The 21,183-nt window shown below is 36.2% G+C and overlaps 2 protein-coding genes across 17 annotated transcripts in view; one reads left to right on the forward strand and one right to left on the reverse strand.

Annotated features, from left to right (window-relative positions):
• The window catches only part of FAM217A (family with sequence similarity 217 member A), a 29,938-nt gene extending 24,816 nt beyond the window's left edge, over window positions 1-5,122 (forward strand). For all 3 annotated transcript variants that reach the window (XM_045497558.1, XM_045497555.1, XM_045497557.1), the window contains exon 9: window positions 4,955-5,122. In XM_045497558.1, coding sequence (XP_045353514.1) covers window positions 4,955-4,986 — 32 coding nt within the window. In that variant the 3' untranslated portion in view covers window positions 4,987-5,122. The remainder of the gene's footprint in view (window positions 1-4,954) is intronic.
• The window catches only part of PRPF4B (pre-mRNA processing factor 4B), a 36,791-nt gene that overhangs the window by 5,411 nt on the left and 10,197 nt on the right, over window positions 1-21,183 (reverse strand). For 12 of the 14 annotated variants that reach the window (XR_006717090.1, XR_006717091.1, XR_006717089.1 and 9 more), the window contains exons 3-14: window positions 20,230-20,406; window positions 16,520-16,675; window positions 15,040-15,121; window positions 13,301-13,511; window positions 9,670-9,743; window positions 8,242-8,332; window positions 7,443-7,590; window positions 6,016-6,153; window positions 5,254-5,407; window positions 2,496-2,610; window positions 1,750-1,901; window positions 318-404 (exon numbers count right to left, since the gene is read on the reverse strand). Coding sequence is in view for 2 of the 14 variants with exons in the window: in XM_045497552.1 (XP_045353508.1) it covers window positions 318-404; window positions 1,750-1,901; window positions 2,496-2,610; window positions 5,254-5,407; window positions 6,016-6,153; window positions 7,443-7,590; window positions 8,242-8,332; window positions 9,670-9,743; window positions 13,301-13,511; window positions 15,040-15,121; window positions 16,520-16,675; window positions 20,230-20,406 (1,585 nt within the window). In the remaining 12 variants the exon portion in view is untranslated. Of the gene's footprint in view, window positions 1-317; window positions 1,327-1,749; window positions 1,902-2,495; window positions 2,611-3,314; window positions 3,439-5,253; window positions 5,408-6,015; window positions 6,154-7,442; window positions 7,591-8,241; window positions 8,333-9,669; window positions 9,744-13,300; window positions 13,512-15,039; window positions 15,122-16,519; window positions 16,676-20,229; window positions 20,407-21,183 lie in introns of those variants that run through there. The other 2 variants (XM_045497554.1, XR_006717095.1) reach the window with 2 other exon arrangements.

Raw genomic sequence — 21,183 nt, forward strand, 5'->3', positions numbered from 1 at the left:
AGAATAACATGATCAGATTTGTTTTCAAAAAGATCACTCTGGCAAGCAGCACAAAAGCTGGATGGGAGGCCAGGATCCAAAGAACAGAGGAAGAGGGCCATTTAAATATGACCTATAATAAAAATAGACTCATTATACTAAACATTTTTAAATCCCTTCATCTTTTTCATAACCTGATTGTGTTTTATTCAGGAATTGGCCAACAGCAAAAGGAATTATTTTTAGTGTTTTAAATATTCATTGCTCCTAGTACCACCCAGCATTGTTTGTTCACAGTAAGAAAATCATTTAATGTAGCACAGCTAAAAGAGACTTACCCTCTCTGTTACTTTATCAACTTCTATATACATGAAGTTGAGGTTTTGATCAAAATGTTGGTCTTTGAATACGCCTTTCCGAATCATCTGGCAATAAAGCAAAACAAAACTTGGGTTCTGAACTATTATGAAACAGTCTGGCCTACTAACAATTTAATACGAAACAAGTCACAAATAATATTAATTTAGTCTCTCTAGGTTTGTCTCCTTGTTTAGGAATCTTAGAGTCCTTGCTCAGGAGAGTTTAACCCCTTTGAAAGAGCAAATAGAAATGCTATGCCTGAAACTACTTAATATCATGAAATTCAGTTTTCCCAGGCAGTGACTTAAACCAATTATAGTATCACATTGTGCTTTCATTATTCAAAATTGAGGATCAAACAAAGACAAAATAATTTATGCTTAGAAAGTAAAAGTATCACACATTTGGACCCTTTTCTCTTGGCAGTTTAAGAAACCCAATGACATTTCACAAATTATGTTCCAATGGTCCAAAGAGGATATAGGTGAGACCTCATTAAAACAAATACCAACATGGTTAATTTTTGTGTAACTTCTTCTAACCAAGCCCAACATAATAGAATTTGGACAGTACCTGAAAAATACAATGGCTTCTGACCCATACGTGGAAAAATCTGTAATCTCTCAGAAATTTAGCAAATAAGCTGAAATCATCAAAGTCTAACATATGGCCCTCAGGTTTATAAATGCCTCAAGTTTCTGCTTCATTTCTGAAATAACTGTTGTAGCTGAAGCATTAAGGGTGAATTTTAGGTTATAAAGATGTCAAGTTCAAGGGAGTTTTCTTGGTAACTTCCTTTCCCAAAGAACTTCCAATCTGAATAAACTGAAGGCCATCAAGTTCCTTTTCCAGTAGTCCCCCATCATTCTCTGACAACTGAGCCCTTCTTCACATCTGAACTAACCTGACCTGCATCTTTTTTCATTCCACCTCTCAAGCATGTTTGGTGCTGTTATCAATATACGGTGTGCTCCCAAGGCTGCTTCTCTGCCCATCATTAAAGGACAATAAACAAACAAGGGAAGAACAAAGATATGAAACAGTCATATATATACACATGTATGGTGCTGAACAAATTTATGCTCATCAATCTCTCTTCCTCAATTCCAATTCTACTCCAAACTCTAGGCCCCTACCCTCCTGCTTAAAAGAATAAAGAAAAGCAAAGAGACACATTAGAGGGAAGAGGAAAATGGACTTCTCTTATCTTGACAGCTCTTGGTTGATTAGAACCACTAACTTAAACAGCAGAAATGAAAAAGAACTAAGGAATCACAGTAGCCATATACCTGCCTTTCTGAAATTGTTTTATAGACACTACTGAGGACTAAGTGTCAGCAATCCACTGGTCTACAATAAACTACTGCTAAGACCTCAAAAAACAAAAAGCAGCTCACACTAATGTCCTACCTTATTGGGCATCTTTCCTTTGAGATCCATGGCGAGCTTCAACATATGGTTATTGGTTTTGCCAGGAAACAAAATTTTTCCGGTGTAGAGTTCATATAAGGTACAACCCACAGACCACATGTCTATACCATAGTCATAGCTTTTCCCTATAACTGAAAACAAAATGGGAGTGTTAATACATGATGATAAAAACAATCAACTACAATTTATTTTCATTAATGAGGGATTAATTTAGCTCGGCCTCCATAACTGCAATCTTAATACCTCACTTTGGCATTAGCTTTATGTTTTTTCCCCACTAATTCTTAGTAGACTCTTAAACTTAAAAACCTTAAAAAATGAGAAAATGCAGAAGGGACTGAAGGGGGGTGTGGAAGAAAGTATTTCTTTTTTCATTTCACCTTTGGTGGGGGTGCTAACCAGCCTCAACCAAGGCAACAGGAAGAGAAAAAACAAAGGTCCCATATAATCCATAAATTTGATAATCAGACCTTGAGTAATCAAGAGCAGTCTTCTAAAGCCGAGGATTTTCCAGAACTGTTTTGCTACTCTTGCCAGACATGATCAAGACTCCTGTCACAACTACCACCATTCCACCTGAGGAGGATGAACTTGCTACGGTTCCCTTCCTCATGAATGACCTCGAGCAGCTGCTGAAGTGCGATGGAGAACAGTACTTAGACATTAAATATGCTGTTTCCACTGCATATGATGGCCCAGGTCAAAGAACAGCTGAAGAGACTTACTGATTTCAGGAGCACGATAAAATCTACTGACAAGATAAGGTGTTATGTCATTATCCGCAACATGTGAAGCCGACCCAAAATCGCAGAGCTTTAAAATAGTTTTTGATTCATTAACCTGCAAAACATTTTATCATGGAAGTTTAATTCATGCCAGAAAGAATTAAGACAAATAATCAGATAAAAAACAATGGGTTTTGAGAAGTTATTTCCAATACTGAAAACAAAGTTACCCATTTAAAAATTCCTTTTCTAATTATCTTAGAACTCAATTTCCTAATTATAAAAAATTAAGAGCTATCAAGTATTTGATTATAATTAGTTAAAAGAACTTTTTTCATTGAGGAAATATGGAATAATACCAAGTACAATTTTAACCTATGCTACTTTGAAAAGGGAGGGGTACTAGAAAAATCTCATTGAAGCAAAGCATCTTCTAAAAATCCCCAGAATACCTGAATAAAGTCAAGTTACTAATTTAAAGGAATATGAACACGTTTATTAAGAAGGGATCACATTTAGATTCTAACTTTCAATTGACTGAGGTTAACTTTCAGTTGCCAGAAAATTATGATAGCAATGAAAGCAGAGGACGATTCAGATTAAATCTGGACAAAATCAGAGCAAAAACATTCTTCACCGGAAGCTGCTAGACCATCCCAAATTTAGCAATCACTTCAAGTCTAAAAAATACTAAATCCCTTAAATATAAAAAAGGTATTAGTCAAGAAAATGTTAAGTATATTTGGCACAATATTTGATAAATATGAACTCTATATTAGTCATTTGTTTCTTTTTTCCTTTGTAAATACTTCAACATACACAGTAACAGTGACATCTGCTGAGAAAGGCTGGAGCTGCTCCCATGGCTGCTGCCACTCATGAGTCAGAAGCATGTTCAGGATTAACAAGTGAAGATAATTCATATTCCAGAGTCCCTTCCCCCCTTCAAAAGAGACACACACAAATTCCGAGTTGGGACTTGAACTTGGCCTATAGTTCCCACCCCAAAGAAACATAACACTTTAACATAAACACTTTCTACTGGGATATCCAAGTCTGGTCAGTGTTACAGATTGGCCCATTACAGTTGATATCCACAGAATTAAGCTAATAATGGAAATGATTATTTTTAACTGCCATATCCGTAACCATTCTCTTCATCTGGGGTCTCAGGAAGATAGGGATCTTCAAATGGAAAAGTACTTGTGAAGCTTTTTAAAAAGTATAAACTGCATTCAGCTACTTAATTAATGAAGCAGTTTAAAACCCAGAGAAACCTCAGGACAATTTTAAAATTAGAATCTACCAGTTCCACTGACAGGAGTTCCACTCTTGGGCTGGCTAACATGCCTTAAATGATAGCAGGGGAGCCACACTTATGTGCATTTCAGTTTGGCTACATAATTTCTATCCTCTCACAAGGAATGTGGTACTCCTACCACACTGATGGTTGAAATCCTGGGCTAGAAGTTTTGGATTTTCATTCACAAGCAGGTCCCTGTGATCTCTGAGGTCTATTTCCTCCTTTCTTGGGAAGGAGAGACAACATTCAGTGTCTGAAGTCCATGTGAAAACCTTATGAGAGTAGCATTAACTCAAAGAAAATGAAGTTTTAAAAATAAGAGCTCCTGAATACTGGCAAAGGTCTTATTCTTTAACTTCTGTGGTGGTTAAACAGATTTTCAATGCATAGTTACCTTTAGGTTTTATAGATCTTACACATTCTTTGATATGAATGGTATATTACACAATTTAAAGAAAATTGAGGTAAAAACTAACTATGAAGTTGACTAGGCAAGTCTACAATTCATTGATTTCACTGTAATTACTCAGCTCTTCTAACCCCAAATTATACTGGATACGCAATACATTGTAAAGTCAGACAAAACATGCTAAGATGGAATGTCTCATTATTTATGTGGTAGTCTGGAAGAAAATATTTTAAGATATTAAAAAAGTAAAAGAAGAATCAGAACTAACAGGTAAGTTACTGACAAGGGATCCTTAAACTTTAATGGGATCGTAATCTTTTAAAAGTGTAGAACATGTTACTAGCAGACAAGTTAGGAATTCCTCAAGTTGTGAACATACCCGCAACTCTGAACATCTCAGAACAGGAGTGAAGAAATGGGGCCAGGGAGGGAAGAGGTATGTGTGCATTCATCACTCCCCTATAAGGATATATTACTTTTAAATTTCAAAAACATGTACTCTGTGAAAGCTGCATATTATACCAGAAGTCCTTACGAGATAAAGACTGAAAGGGACACCTTTCAATGTAATCACAACTGAGTTACTGTGTTTGGACCCCCTCCTGGGCACCTACAGACAAACTGTAGATTTAAGAGATAATTCTCCTTAAGTGTCTCTAACCCTGTCAGACCACAGAGAACAAAGAGTTGTGAACATTCCTAATTTCAAACAACACATATGTATCTTTTATTTCTTTTTCTTTTTAGATACCAGAAGAAACCCACCATTACTCCATTAAAGCACTCCTGAGGTTTATGTGTACTCTAAATCCATCAATCAAAAGGAAAAAATTGGGGACAATAGCCTATTTCCTTTCTTTACACTTTACTATGAAATTTCATGGACCAACTTCCATAAAAGTAAACGCTGGTTAAGTCCTTTGTAATGGGTAATTAATATACTGAGTTGTTCTTCTAAGACATCGTTTTTAGAATAATACAGTGGTAATCACATCATTGGTAAGAAACTATACGGATGTACAAGGCAACCTGACTGATGGACTTACCAGGATATTGTCTGGCTTGATATCTGCATGTAGGATATTGCATCTTTTAAGGAGTTTTAATGCCAAGAACAGCTGCTGACTATAGGATCTCACGGCTTTAATATGAAGACCAACATCTTTACCATATTTTTTTAACACCTCTCGTAAATTCATACTTTTAGGAGAGAAAAGCAACAACACAAAATTAGGGGTTAAAATGCAAAATGGAAATAAAAAAGGCAAAATCATGTCCAAGCATAAAGTAAAATCAAATCTGCAATCTGGATTATAATGAAAGTACCTGTTCAAGAACCTCCTCAGATGTTTAATAAATTATTCTACATTGAAATGAGAGCACATGAATCTGTATGTATATAACACAACTTTCCAGTAAAACTCAACTTTCAAAAATAGAAGGGAAGACATACAATGGTGAAATTCCTATTGATTTCAGAATGGTTTACATCTGAAAGCCCAAAACTAAAGCCATACTTTTGACAATCAAAATTGTATTTTCCTACTCTACTATTTCCATTTCTTTTTATCATGGTGTAAAAGTATTGAACTTTCGGAGAACCTCTGTTGCGCTGATGGCTACAGGAGATTAGAGTTTGGTATACAGTATGCAGTCAATTAGTGTTTATACATTAACTATTGTCAAGAAACTAGTTCTTAACCAAAAGTAAAAGACAAACCCAGAGCTAACTGGAAAAATAAAACACACAGAAAATTTGTCATCGCATTTATCTAAGTGTTTAGTAATGTACAGATTTGACAGCTTACCTCAGAGGCTCAAATACGAGACAGAGATGCTGCTTGTGATAAAAGTGTCTGAAGAGTCGCAAACAATGAAATTTGTCATCAGGATCAGCATCATTAAGTTTTTTCAAGAATTCTAGTTCTTTTAAGCCAGTTTTTTGCCTGAAAAGTAAAAGAAAATCAAAACTGAACACAATACAGATGAAAAAAAAAAAATCAAACAATATTTAACTAGTTCCAGTCTGATGTATTACAGGTGATAAGGAGTTTGGAATTTTTTTTAAATACTAATAAATCTATTGAGGACTGACAAGTCTGTATATCATTAATGCAATAATTTATACTGAGCCAAATATTGTTCTCATGCAGTTAATTTCCACAATTAACAGAAACACTAAGAAACAAACCCACATTGCTTGAAGGGAATTCAATCTTGCACATATTTTATCTCAAAAACATCTTGATGTAAATGTTATTTTAACAAAAACAGAACCACCCTGTACAAGTTCTGGTGTAAGAGTCTAATAATGGATGTCTTACCAAGTATTAAATATTTGGTTTTCCTCTAAAATTCTAGTTACAATTTAATGGACTATTACTCGACAATCAAAAAGAATGAAATCTTGCCATCTGCAACAACATGGATGGAACGAGAGTGCATTATGCTAAGCAAAATTAGCCAGAGAAAGACAAATATCATGATTTCACTCATATGTAGAATTTAAAATACACAACAGATAAAACATAAGGAAAGGGAAGCAAAAATAATGGGGGCGCCTGGGTGGCTCAGTCGGTTAAGCAGCCGACTTTGGCTCAGGTCATGATCTCGCGGTCCGTGAGTTCGAGCCCCACGTCGGGCTCTGGGCTGACAGCTCAGAGCCTGGAGCCTGTTTCAGATTCTGTGTCTCCCTCTCTCTGACCCTCCCCCGTTCATGCTCTGTCTGTCTCAAAAATAAATAAATGTTAAAAAAAAAATAATGTAAAAATAGGGAGGGGGACAAAACTTAGAAGATCTAAATATAGAGAACAAACAGGGTTGCTGGAAGGGTTGTGGGTGGGGGGAGGGGCTAAATGGGTGATGGGCATTAAGGAGGACAGACACCTGTTGGGATAGCACTGGGTGTTGTATGTAGGGGATGAAATCACTAGATTTTACTCCTGAAATCATTATTGCACTATATGCTAACTAACTTGGATGTAAATTAAAAAATAAAAATAATGGCAAGTTGACTTTAATATCAACTCAGTGTGTGGTTATGGATTGTACTTATTAGAACATATGGATATGGCAATTACCTCTACTGTATAAAAGAAAAAGGGCATCAGATTCAATACCATCATTCTGTCATTTCAGAACTGCAATACTTTTATAGACTGTTACACTTTTTAAAAATCTTCATGTGTGAATACCTGTGTTTTTAGGTTTCATTACATATGTCTTCTGAACTTACATGAGCTCATTGTTTCTGATGATTTTTACAGCCACTTCTTGGTTTGCTCTTGCATTATCTCTGGCTCGTACAACGTTACTGAATACACCCTGGCCAGTGTAGCCATACACATTGTAACGCTTATCTAGGACTTCACCTATGTTCACGCCTAGAAAAGTAAATTAAGAAACGGTAATTTTGAAAACAATAAATACTTAAGAAAACTCTGAGATACACATAATAAAAAGAAACACAGTGCAGTCACTTTAAAAAATGTGTCAAATCTCTACTGTGTGTTTGGTGTCCTAGGCACCAGGGAGAATCAAAGCCAAGCCTCCATCATTCGTCACTCTTTCATAATGTGGTTCAAGCTGCATGCCCACTTCCTATCCACTGCTAAGGATTTCAACATTGAGTAGGGAAGAAATGTGCTCACTGAAGTGTTTCCACCTGTAGTCCTGCAGGACAAATACTGCATGACTGGCATCCCAAGATCCTTGTATGTCGTTTTTCTTGGTTTTCAGATCAAGACGAGCAAGTGACGTTCCCCCTTCCTCCTGGAGGCTTATCTCATGGCTGAAAACAACTTTGAATAGATTTAAGTTGCACATCAAGTTTTTACCTCACTTCTATTCATGAAGCTCGTGGGCTGCTTACTAGATTACAACATGGGTTCATGCAGCTATCCGATGTGCCATACTTTGTAAGTGCTGGCATTGTGATAGGACTCTCAAGAGTTCTCCAACGTGTGACTGCATCAAGCAACAGAATTCTATAAAATATTTTAGAACTCTAAAATTAATCAGAACCGTGAACTTACGGTAATAGCCTTCTGCATCTGTCCAGTTATCCCTGAGGTTGGGATTCTCTTTGAAATCTTTCCCAATACCAGCAGCCCGAAGACGAGCACTCTGCAATGAAATGAAGGAGGCAACAAGAGCCATTTACCTACTAATCAGGCAGACATTTAAAACACTTCCTTTAAAACAAAAATGGGCAAAACAAGCTATAATTCAATAAAAACATCTTATGCCAAATTAAGTAAACTCTTACCATCACCTGGAAACATGAGTAACAAAGTCTCTTGTATCATAATAACGCTCAGGAAAAAAGTTAAAGTATCTTCAAGAAATCTTAGGAATATGACTAGGGCATTATAAATGAAAAAGACTCAAAACCATGTCTGGTTTTTGATAGCTATTAATAGACAAAGGGGGACAAAAATTACAGATGGGCACTCAGTTAACAATAGGTATCCAACACTCTCTTCTACCAATTCCACATTTCTTATACTGCCTTGTCCACTTGCCACCCTTGGCTCCTCTTCCCACATATGCATGAAAGGTCACTGGCTGTACTAACAGTTTGTGTGGGAAATTAAGAATATTACAAACCACTGTCCATGATACCCAGAAGGCCCCTGTCACCCAAGCAAATGATGGGCACTGATACTTTCACTGGCTCAATCATCATTTCATCATTCCTTAACCTAGCATTATTTAGTATTTCTGTTTAAAATACAGACATAGACACATGGGCCCATGATCAAGGTCTTCCGGGTCCTAGACACAGACTGCTTAATCCTACTCCATTTTTAATTTCCCCTTTTTATGTTTATCCCCCTACTTCCTCTTCTTGCCAAAGCTTCCTTATTTCTCATATTCTCTTGAATTTATAATGAAAAAATCCCATACTTTTGAGTATGTTTTTAAGACTTTTTCAAGAAAAGAAACTGGAAACATGGCTAAAAAGCCAAAATTTCTTAATCCTCTGCCTTAGAATAACACTCAGAACTCTTTAATGACTTTATTAGGACCCAAATCCTAACTTTTCAATCACCAATAATATCGAAGCCCAAAGTGGACTCTGCTCTAATACCAGCTTGGAAATTATTGGTATCATCTTGTCTCAGCTAACTATGCCCTACACACACACACACACACACACACACACACACACACACACACACACTTTTAAATCCAAGAAAATGATGCTTGAGAAAAATAACTACACATTTAAGTCATTTGGTGTTTAACTTTTCTGAACCTCCCAAACTGTTCTGCTATACTTGTTTTTAAAATATTGACCTAATTTCAGACTTCGAGAAATGTTGCAACATTAGTACAGAGAGTTTCCAGATAACCTTCACTCAGACTGTCCAAATGTTAGCATATATCTATTATTCTCTCTATATACACATACAATGCTTATATATTTCATTTAAAGTTACGTAAGTAAAATTACTTACATCAAAATAGGCAGCAAACATATCATCAGATTCGGTAAACATATCAGGTGCCAACAGCTTCTTCTGAGATGAACCTAAATGGAAATGAACAGTAAAATTTGAAAAATGAAGGGATACAAATTAAAACACAAATCAGTCATCAATGTAAAATCACTAACAATTCAAACTTTCTTTCTTCTTGCACGAGTTTTTCATTAATACCTGTCCAAAAGTTACTTTAACACTTAACATATATAAGGCCATCCATTCTTTACTAAAAAGATTCATTTCAGAAAGTTGAAACACCTAATTATCAGTACTTTCTCCAATGTTAGTTAAATTAATACGCTAATAGGTAAATAATGATTATGTATTAAAATCAAAGTTCCTCTTCAAAAAATTCTATTTCTAGGAGTTCCTGGGTGGCACAGTCACTTAAGCTTCCAACTTCAGTTCAGGTTATGACCTCGCGGTTTGTGAGTTCTAGCTCTGTATTGGTATCTGTCAGCTGGCTTCAGATCTTTGGTCTCACTCTCTCTCTGCCCCTCCCCTGCTTGTACTTTCCCCTCTCCCAAAAATAAACTGTAAAAAAAATAAATAAATTCTAGGGGCGGCTGGGTAGCTCAGTCAGTTGAGCAATCGACTCTTGATTTCAGCTCAGGTCACGATCTCACAGTTTCAAGTGTTTGAGTCCTGTGTCTTGCTCTGCGCTGCTGGTGTGGAGCCTGCTTGGAATTATCTGTCTCGCCAATGTTACCCCCCCACCCCCACTCATGCACATGCTCTCTCTCAAAAAAAAAAAACAACAAAAAACAAAAAACAAAAAACCCAACAAGAACCCCCACAAAAACAAGCCCTGATAAACAAGAACTCAGACATTACTTGGGAGAGGCAAAACTGTGTAAGCCTTACAGCATAAAATTTGGAAACACAGCACAACCGTACTCTTTAGACCCAGCAACTCCACTTCTACAAAATCATCTCAAAGACAGAGTGGTACACATTAAAAAAATGACAATGCATAATCGCATTATAATTAATGGTCCAATAAATACTCAACTGGAGATAACCCAAACATCTACCATTAGAAGACAATGAATAAACTTTTGCACATTCATTACACTGGAATAGTACACAGCTATAAAAAGGAATGAAGATTTTTTTCACATCAAAGAGTGTATACATCTTTGTGTGTACTTGTATACATAGGATACAGATACACACACATATGAAGGACCATTTTAATAATAAAACAAAATTCCTAAAAATCACAAGCAAAAGAAAAAAAATAAACCTAAATTTATTAAATGAGTGGTATACCCACACAAAGAAGTATTTCAAATGATTTTACACTTTGGAATGTATCCCAAGGATAAAAAGAATATTGATCATACTGATAACTATGTAAATAAAAGCTTCAAAATAACCCAAATAATGTTATTAGGAGTCAAGTTTTTCACTAAAATACAAATATAAAATCAAAGAACTTAATAAAAACCTTATAGAAGTACGAATTTGAATTGGCACTTTTTTAGTATGAACCTCCCCCTTCCAAAAAGGTATGTATGTCCTAGCTTTGTCCACTGAAAAGTCCCATGAATAACGGGCACCCCTACGTGCCCTGTGACCTCTGAATGGAATTTCCTATTAAATGGCACCAGCGTTCCTTAGATCAACAGCTGCTTCTGTTCTGGGACAAGATACCCATAAGGTGAGCCTGTGAAATCTCACACTGTGGTAAAACTAATTTTGCAAACTACAGTGAAGCAAATTTGGCCCCTTATTTTCATATGGTCCATTTTTATGTTTTCAAAGATTTTGGGGAAAAACAGAATATTTTGTGACGTTTGAAAATTATTGAAAATTTAAATTTTGGTGTCCACACAGGTTTTTTTGGGGGGGGAACACAGCTGCTTCTGCTCTACAACAGCAGAGTCCAGTAGTTGGAACAGAGAAAAAAAGTCTAAATTATGAAAACCTAAAATATTCTCTATCTGACCTTTTACAGTTTGCTAACCCCTGTCCTAGAAAGAATAATATTAATAAGTATATATTACCAATCAATCCTGTAGGGTGTGGGTCAAAAAGACATTAGAAACCAACTTAAAAAGGCTTTTCCCCACCTCAGTTGGAAAGAGAATTTAAGTATATACTGATACGAAATCATGAAAACATGATAAAAACTACCAAAATTTCACTGGTTATCTCTGGAGGTTGCTAATGTACCAAACTCTATCTATGCTAAAAATTAGTCAATAAAGAAAATAATGAAGAATTTATCCCAACTCTCCTGTACAAACTATGTTTCACGGTAACCAAAGAATGGAAACCTTTTATTTTATGGAATTACAGGTAGTAATTCAAAAAGAATTATAATTTAAGAATCACCACTTTGGAGTGTGTCCACACCCTCCCACCCCTGCCCCTCATGAAAGAATGGATCTGAGTAATGATCACCAATGGCTACTGAAACTGCTAGGTGAACAGCTGAAGGTAAACTTCATATTGGACAGCTATGGATCTTCCTATCTGAACACACAATCTCAAGGTCAATAAAAACAGGACATGCACACACTACACACCACCTGATGTGATGCAAGTGCACACCACTACTTATGAAGTATTCTTGCCAAAAAAGTTAACTTAAATCTATTCAAGTCTCCAACATGTAGTGTTCAAGAAACACTGAAGATAGAGGAAATAAGATAAATTGGCACAAGAATGTGGTAAAATCAGAGTGCAAAGAAAAGTTTATAGGACACATGGCCCCAGTATCTTCACAAGTAAATGGAAAAGGGGGAGGAGGAAAGGATGAGAATATTAAAGACTCTGAGACATTGAGAAAGATATAGGCATCTTATGTGGATTCTGATTCAAACCAGCCAATTGTAATTAGATATTAGATATTTAAAAGCGATCAATTTTTTAAGTAATGTTTTTTTAAAAAAAGTTCTTATCGGGGCGCCTGGGTGGCTTGGTCGGTTAAGCGTCCGACTTCGGCTCAGGTCATGATCTCACGGTCCGTGAGTTCGAGCCCCACGTCGGGCTCTGTGCTGACAGCTCAGAGCCTGGAGCCTGTTTCGGATTCTGTGTCTCCCTCTCTCTCTACCCCTCCCTCCCCTGTTCATGCTCTGTCTCTGTCTCAAAAATAAATAAACGTTAAAAAAAAAAAAAAAGTTCTTACGTAGCAGAGATACAAAATGAAGTATTTATAGACAAAATGAAATCATGGCTGGGATCTGCTTTAGAATACTCTAGCAAGCAAAACAGAAGCTAATGACATTTTTTAAATATATGTATGTATGTATGTATGTATTTATCTTAAGTAAGCTCTGTGCCCAACATGGGGCTTGAACACATGACCTCGAGATCAAGGGTTGCATGCTCTACTGACTAAGCCAGCCAGGCGCCCCAAACAGAAGGTAACAAACAATGTGGGATTCTGTATACTGTTTTAGGTTATGTGAACTAATAAAAAATATTTATAAAGAACATTCACTGGGACACATTTAATACTACATTACCATTAGATTTAACAGGGGTTAACATTTCTAATCCCTCTCACTTTTCCCCATTCCAAAACAATCTCTTTCATTATTTACAGAGCTAAAAATTGAGAGAAAAGCATGATCAAAACAAAAATCTAACTTACCATTATTCTGTTCAACTGTCATTAGATTATGCTTGGCTTTTACTGAAGCCTCAAATGTATCAACATTTTCCCGTTCATACTCTTTAACATCAGCAGCTACCCTTTCTAGAATGTCATCTGGGGAAGGTGACCGCGTACAGGTACTGCTCTGGGGGCTGCTGGGTTCAGATGGCACAGACATATTGCTATCTTCAGCAAGGTATTTATATTTCTGTAACAACAATACAACATATTATTTTCATAAAATCCGATGCATATTTGCTAAAGAGGTATTGCACTGAAAAGAGTGTTAAATAACGTTAAAAATTTTTTAAAGAGTATTGATGCCTTCACTGAATCAGATCCACAATCCCTTACATATAATTCCAAAATCCACACAACTCTGAAAGAGATTTTCTATGTTCGGTGCACATTCATTATGTGACAAAACCTGACATGAACAGATGTGATGCTATTTGTAGTCTTATTTTTATCTCCCCCAGTGTGAACAGAATATGCCTCACTGCATAAATACTACTGTGTTTGATAATGGGGTGCTGCTCCTAGAGCCCACTGATGGGGCTAAATAATATACATAGATGCACCATATTACCTTTCTAAAATTCAAATAGTTCTGAGTTCTGAAGCACATCTGGCCCCAAGGGCTGGAGATAAGGGATTGTGGACCTGGGCAAGAACAAAAAAAGATTCAACCAAGTCTTTAGGGATATCAGTTTAATAACAACAATTTCATCAGTGCCCCAGAAAAGGTTCTCTGGAATTCCAGTTTTGCCCTACATCTTCTGATGATTCAAGTTCTTTCCTTTGCTCTGACATAACAGTACATGGTTTATGATTTGCTACGTATGTGTAAGTGAGCTGGTATGACGGTCCTTTGCTTTTGTCTGATGTCCTTATAGCACCTCAACATTTTTTACTTCTTCCAGAATGCATTCTCAACTTCACTGCTCACCTTCCATTAGGGGAAAACTTTACACTTTACAGGGACTGCCATCCACAAAATATCTAGTGGCCATGGCTTTAAGTCAGGATGGCCGAGGCATAACTGACAATCTTCCAAGGCAGGTAACCAAATCATTAAATGAGCATATAAAGACCTATGTATAACACCCTTTCCCCACACCACTGTCTTAATCACCTAGCTCTAAACAACTCAAACTTATTTTTGAGATGTTCCATGTAAACAATCACATTTGCATTAGAAATTTACCATTTTTTTTAGACCTTAAAATAGTTCTCCACCCCCACATAAATTCTTCCAATTTATTCTATACTCACTTATGAGGGTTTTCTTAAAAACAAACAAAAAAGAAGGGCGCCTGGGTGGCTCAGGTGGTTAAGCGTCTGACTCTTGATTTTGGCTCAGGTCATGATCTCAGTTTTTGAGTTTGAGCCCTATGTTGTGATTCTCTCTCTCTCTGCCCCCCCCACCCCCCACCTCATGCTCTCTCTCTCAAAACAAGTATGTAAACTTTAAATTTTTTTTTAAAAAAAGCAAATTTCAAATTTTATGTCTTATAAAAGGTTTTTGTCAGAATCCTCTCTATAACAAAACAAGGCAAGCATTTCAATTTTATTAAGAAATTATCTTTTCAAATCTCACAAAGATAATTTTACACATACACTTCTTAAAGTTACTCAATTGCTGTTACCATCACTTCTTTATAAATAAAAACTGTTTTTACTAAAAGAGTAATTATTTCAGAAGGGGTGCTCAAAATTTCACTAATATCACACACCTGAACAATTGCCTGCCTCTGTATTCTTCTCTGTTCTATTAGGGCTTCTTCATCTTCTTCCTCTACATCAAAGTCTTCAAGGCTTAAAAAAAAAAATGTACACATATATACACATAATTAACTTCAAAAATCCTTAGAGACTCACAAATAGTAACTGCTATATAAATTAAAAGTAAGAGCTGGAAAACGTTAAGTGATCAGCCAATTGCACCAAAGTCTTAACCCATCCTACTCTATTCTGTTTCTAAACTCTCTTAGTTGCCTGGTTTGGAAACCTAGCAAGTAATTTAACCTTCTGTGTCTCATTTTTCTCCTCACTTGTTTCATGGCACCAAACTAGGGAACAAATGAAAGATCCCTAAGTTCAAAAAAGTCACTCCCGGCTCTTCCATGACTTTGGTATTACTAAAGTCATTTCATTTACCTAGGCTGTTTTAACCTTTATAGAACAAGAGGGTGAGACACATAAGCAAACTAATACCTTTTCTGGGTCACAGAAAGCTGCAGATCCTTGGAAAGCTATGGATCTTTTCCCTATCAAAAATGCACATGTAAATATCCACATACAGTCTGAAGGGGAATGTGGCTCTACCCCCAGACACTGCCCTGACTGTTCCCAATTTCCTCCCAAAAAACTCCACAATCTTTGCAATCCCTCCTAGTATAGGTGTTTCTATTATTTGCTGAATGTTCACTGCAGACAAGTAAGCAAAATGCGTTCTCAAGGTTATCAGGATGTTCACTTAACCTTCATTTAACTTTCATATCACCTAAGCTCTTTCTTGACCTCAGCACTACTGACATTTTAACAATTCTTCATTAAGGAAGAGGGCATTGTCCTATGCACTGGCAGATATTGAACAGTATCTCTGGTCTCTAGCTACAAGATGACAATCAAAATACCTTTAGATATTGCCAAAATGTCCCCGGAGAAGCAGATTACCCCCAGCTAAGAACTATTGCTCTAGATTAAGTCTCATTTTTTGAGATGTTCCATCTACACAACTAAATTCGCATTAAAAAAAAAAATTCCGTTAGACAATGAAATGTTTTTGCATTTTCCACATAGTAACAGGCATACCTACCACCAGATAGCCTCAACTGCAAAGTAGGTATCATTTTACACAAAGTGAAAAGTTTAAATATTAGTATACACCCGCACACCCACACCACTGCAAAACTGGTAATCAAGATTGGTAGAACTATCTAATATATCTGTTGTCTCTAATAAAAATGAAGGGAAGGCTCATGATAAATTGATAGCCCAATGTTCATTCCAACAAAAACTGAAGCCTCTAAATTCAGAAAACCATGACCTCTGCCACATAACTTATAAAATATGCACAAAAGATTAACTTTTCAATTCAGGACCTAATGAATGGATTTGCTTGCTATATCCAGGTGGAAAAGTAAAGATTTCCAGGTCAAATAGTACTTGTCTAAATTGAAAAAAGGAAATTATGGGAAATTCCATTCTTACTTATCATCAGATGAAGATTCTTGTTCAACTTTCATTCCTTCAGAAAGACTTCCTTTAAATTTATCTTCTTTTACTTTGCTTCTGCTCCTACGTCTACGACCACCCCGTGATCGAGACCGCCTTCTCAAGCGTGACCTGCTCCTTCGACCTCTGTCCCTATTTGGTTGGGTTAGGGGGAAAATAAATAAATAAACACGCACGCACGCACATGCACTTTAAAGGTCAATTAAAGGTGGGAAAGCTGTGGGTGTGTTGGGCAGGAGTATACAGGAACTTTCTGTACTTTTCAAAAGCTCAATTTTGCTGTGAACCTAAAACTGTTCTAAAAATAAAATCTTTTAAAAAGGGGTTAATTAAAAATTTATTTTTATTTTTTTTTTTAATTTTTTTTTTTTCAACGTTTTATTTATTTATTTTTGGGACAGAGAGAGACAGAGCATGAACGGGGGAGGGGCAGAGAGAGAGGGAGACACAGAATCGGAAACAGGCTCCAGGCTCTGAGCCATCAGCCCAGAGCCTGAAGCGGGGCTCGAACTCACGGACCGCGAGATCGTGACCTGGCTGAAGTCGGACGCTTAACCGACTGCGCCACCCAGGCGCCCCTAAAAATTTAAAGTGAAATAACACACCAGAAAGATTGGGGTAATCAGCTTAATTGAAAACAACTAAAACACAGTTAATGTTCTTATTGGACTGCAAAAGGACACAAAAAGAACTTTGGGGGCGATGGAAATATTCTTGATTATGGTGATTATGTGACTATGTGTTTGTCAAAACTCACATAACTTTACACCAACAAGGGTGAATTTATTTACTTTATGTAAATATGTTTCAATAAATGAGATTAAAAAAAAATCACCGTTAATAAGGCACAGAAAATACAAACATGACAAAAATTCTAAGTCTAATTAAATAGGGCCCCCAGACAGCTTTATAAGTGCCTGAAGGTCTTGCCTCATGTTAAACAAAAACCGGTTCAAGCATTAAAGGTAAAGTTTATGTTAGAAAGATGCTGTAGAATTCCAAACAGAAAAGGCTGCTAAGTCTACAGAGAATTGGCAAACTGCCTGTTAATGTCACATCTGACCACCAGGCTTATGTCATATTTCTTAAGAAATCTTACTAAAAATGACATGAAGGGAACAACTAAAGAATGTGAAGAGCTATTAGGACAACAGAGATGTCAACAAAATCTTGATGTGCACACTGGACAAAAAGAGTAGTAACAGATCAAATCTAAACATAAGTCTAACAGGAACAGACAAGATATATAAGAAACAAGTAAATCCATGCCACAAAACTCCAGAAAGCCTCAAGCATTGGAGACACCATATCCTGTAGGTAAAAGCTAAATAAAAACTGGTTGAAAGCCTTTAGGAATAGCTGGCTTCTGTATATTCTGCCTCCTTCCTGACTCAGCAGAAAATGCCAACCATTCCCCTTCACATTCTGGAAAATACTTAAATTTTATAGAGGTGTTGGTTGTTATCAAAACTGACCCAAGGTAGCGGGGAGGCACAGCACTGAAAATGGAAGGATTAGGGGAAGTCTACATTATGAAGAATCAGAACTCTACTGGCAGCCATGTCTACATTCTCCAGCAGATGAGAGGATTCTGGAAAACTGCTAACCCAAAAGAACTATAGTCAAGGATATGCTAAAGAGATCACAATGAAGCCACAAATTCTACATTCTCAGAATGGAAGAAAGCTTCCATTCGGCTTTCTCAGTGGCTAAGTTTTAAATGAGAATAGGATCCAGCTGTTTGAATAAAGTCCTCAAATGATAAAGGTAAATGAGCAGCAAAAGGATTCTGGGAAGAAAGAAAGTATAAGTAAGAAAAGAAAATCATTAAGAACAAAACTCCACAAAGCAAACTCATTATAATCTTTGATGTAGGAGATGCTATTTCTATAAAACAAGTTAAAATGGCAGAAAAAAATTAAACAGCCAACAAATCTTGGAAATAAAAATAAATATATATGAGCACAGGAAAAAATATAGAAAGGTAAGAAGGCAGAACAAGAAAATTTACACTAAAAGCAGAACAAAAGGACAAACATAAAAGATGAGTGTGCATAGAGGGGGAATGAGTGGAACAATACAGAAGATCCAATGCAGGGATGAAGAAAACAATGGGCAAAAAAGCAAACAAAGAAAATTTCCCAGAATAGGTAGCCATAATCTTCCTGCTTTAAAGCCTATTTAGGGAGCACCTGGGTGGCTCAGTGGTGGGTTAAGCGTCAGACTTCAGCTCAAGTCATGATCTGTTTGGTCAGAGCCCCCAATCAGGTTCCATACAGCGTAGAACCTTTCTTTGCCCTTGCACGTTCTCTCAAAAAGTAAACTTAAGTAAGTAAATTTAAATAAAGGGCCTATTTAATGACCAGAAAACTACTGGAAACTAGAAGTTAGTGGAATAACAATTTCAAAATTCTTAAGGGAAAAAATGATTTCAACTTGGAATTCTATTCCTTAACAAATCAGCAGTGAAGACAAAAGCCTTTTCTTTTTTTAAAGAGACAAAGGTCCCCCAAAATGTCCTTTTCATGTACTTTTCGCAGGAAACTATTATAAAGGCATTAACAAAGCAAGGAAATAAAATATGAAGATGCTGGATACAGGAAAGAGAATCACAAAATAAGAGAGACTGCCAAGACGACAGAAAAGGGAAAACAATTCCTACAATAACTGTTTAAGCAGGCCTATTATTTGTCAGTTTGGAGCTCAAAGGCTAGAAGCATTAGAAGGAAGGTCTTTTCTTGCCCCTTCTCCCATCTGCTCAGCAATGAGCAATATGCACATGATCATAATGATTATAACTGGAAGCACGGGGAAATATGGTACAATTAGGTAGAAAAGTGTGTGTGTGGGGGGGGGGGGGAGGGATTAAAAAACAGTAATTGTCCAGAATAAGAAATCAATAGATAATATAGTAATAACTTCTAAAAATTTTAACATACACAACCTTGGACAAAGCACTTCAAGGAATCTAGTATACAAAAATACTCAGATAATGTAAAGATCTATCCACTGGTTGCAATATAAGCCTTTGGTATGCTATCTTTTAAAAACATTAAAAATTGGCAAATGGAAGTCTACTTATGTTTGAGTTAAAATATTTAATGCATATATTTTAAAAATGATTTGTGCTTTATAAACCAACATTTTGATTAACCAACTCACTACATGTGCATCACATAAAATGGTTTCTACTACAGTGAATTAAACAAGTGTTTGCCGAGATTGTCTTTCACATCTACTGAGGTTATCATCTTGAAGTCACGTTCTAAGAGGAGCAAATACAAACTAATAGAAAAACAGAGAAATGAAATTATATGACCAGAAACTCGGCTACTTTTTTATTACCTTATGATCTATCCTGTTCAAAAAAACAAAACAAAACAAAAAAGCAGTAAGCACAGCTCATGTGGTATTTATCTTAAGTAGGGGAAAAATTTTTTTCCCTTTTAAAAGAATGAGTTTTTAATGAACACTGATTTACTTAAATTTGAAAAAAAGCTATATTAAAGAAAAATCAGTTTATGTGAAATATCACATGTTGGGAAAAAGGAAACTATATGGGATCACAGCTACAATTTTTCAGAGAAAAACGGTCTCTAAGAAAACCTACCAACTGAGCTAATATGAGGCTTCAGAAGCATACAGTTTAATGAATCAAAAGGACAACATATGTAACATTATTTTACCTTCTCCGAGGAGACCTGCTTCTTCTCCTGGGTGACCTACTTCGTCTGAGTGGGGAACGAGACCGCCTTCTAATGGGAGATCTACTTGCTCTTCTTCGGGTTGGGGACCACCTATTGATGGGGCTGGCATCTTTTGATCTTTCACGTCTACTGAGGATATCATCTCGAGGTCGTGTTCTTAAGGGGACCAAATCCAAGTTATAGAAAAACACATCAAATTAATGAATTTGTTTTGCACATAAAGAACATCTTAAGAAAGGGTGCACTAAACATGAAGACAGTAAACAAATATTAACAGGTTTTTTAACAAAACTTAAATTCAGAAAATCACAATGACATTTTGGTGTTGTTGTGGTAGGCACACAGTAAAAATGGTATACTTCCTGTCATCTCACAATCTGAAGAATTATGATGGCTATTCACATTATTAAAGTCACTGATTCTAATTCCAGATACACAACTCAAATAAAACTTGCTTAAGTGAGTAATAGTATTCCACTTCCTTAGTTTGAAGACTGTTTCTAAATTTTGACATTTTCCCAATATAGAGTCTTCTTTTTAATATATTACATATAATAGCATCTTACAATCAATGTTAACCTTTAAACAGAGGGAATATAAGTAAGGATTTAGAGAAAAGGACAGCCTATCTAGTCATGGAAATACATATTGGTGTAACTTTCCCGGAAAGACATTTGGCAGTAACTTTCTAAAATGTAAATGTACATTACCTTAGACTTTGCAATTCCATTTCTATGAATCTATTCTACAAAGAACCTTCACATGTAAACAATGGACATAGTAGCATACAATCATGAAAAACTGACACCAACTAAAATTTTCATCTGAAAAAGGGGGATGATTAGAGGTGACCCTTGAACATGGGTTTGAACTGCACAGGTCCACTTACACGTAGATTTTTTACAGTACTGTAAATATATTTACTCATCCTTA

Source organism: Leopardus geoffroyi, chromosome B2, assembly GCF_018350155.1.
Source record: "Leopardus geoffroyi isolate Oge1 chromosome B2, O.geoffroyi_Oge1_pat1.0, whole genome shotgun sequence".
In the NCBI taxonomy this organism is placed as follows: Eukaryota; Metazoa; Chordata; class Mammalia; order Carnivora; family Felidae; genus Leopardus; species Leopardus geoffroyi.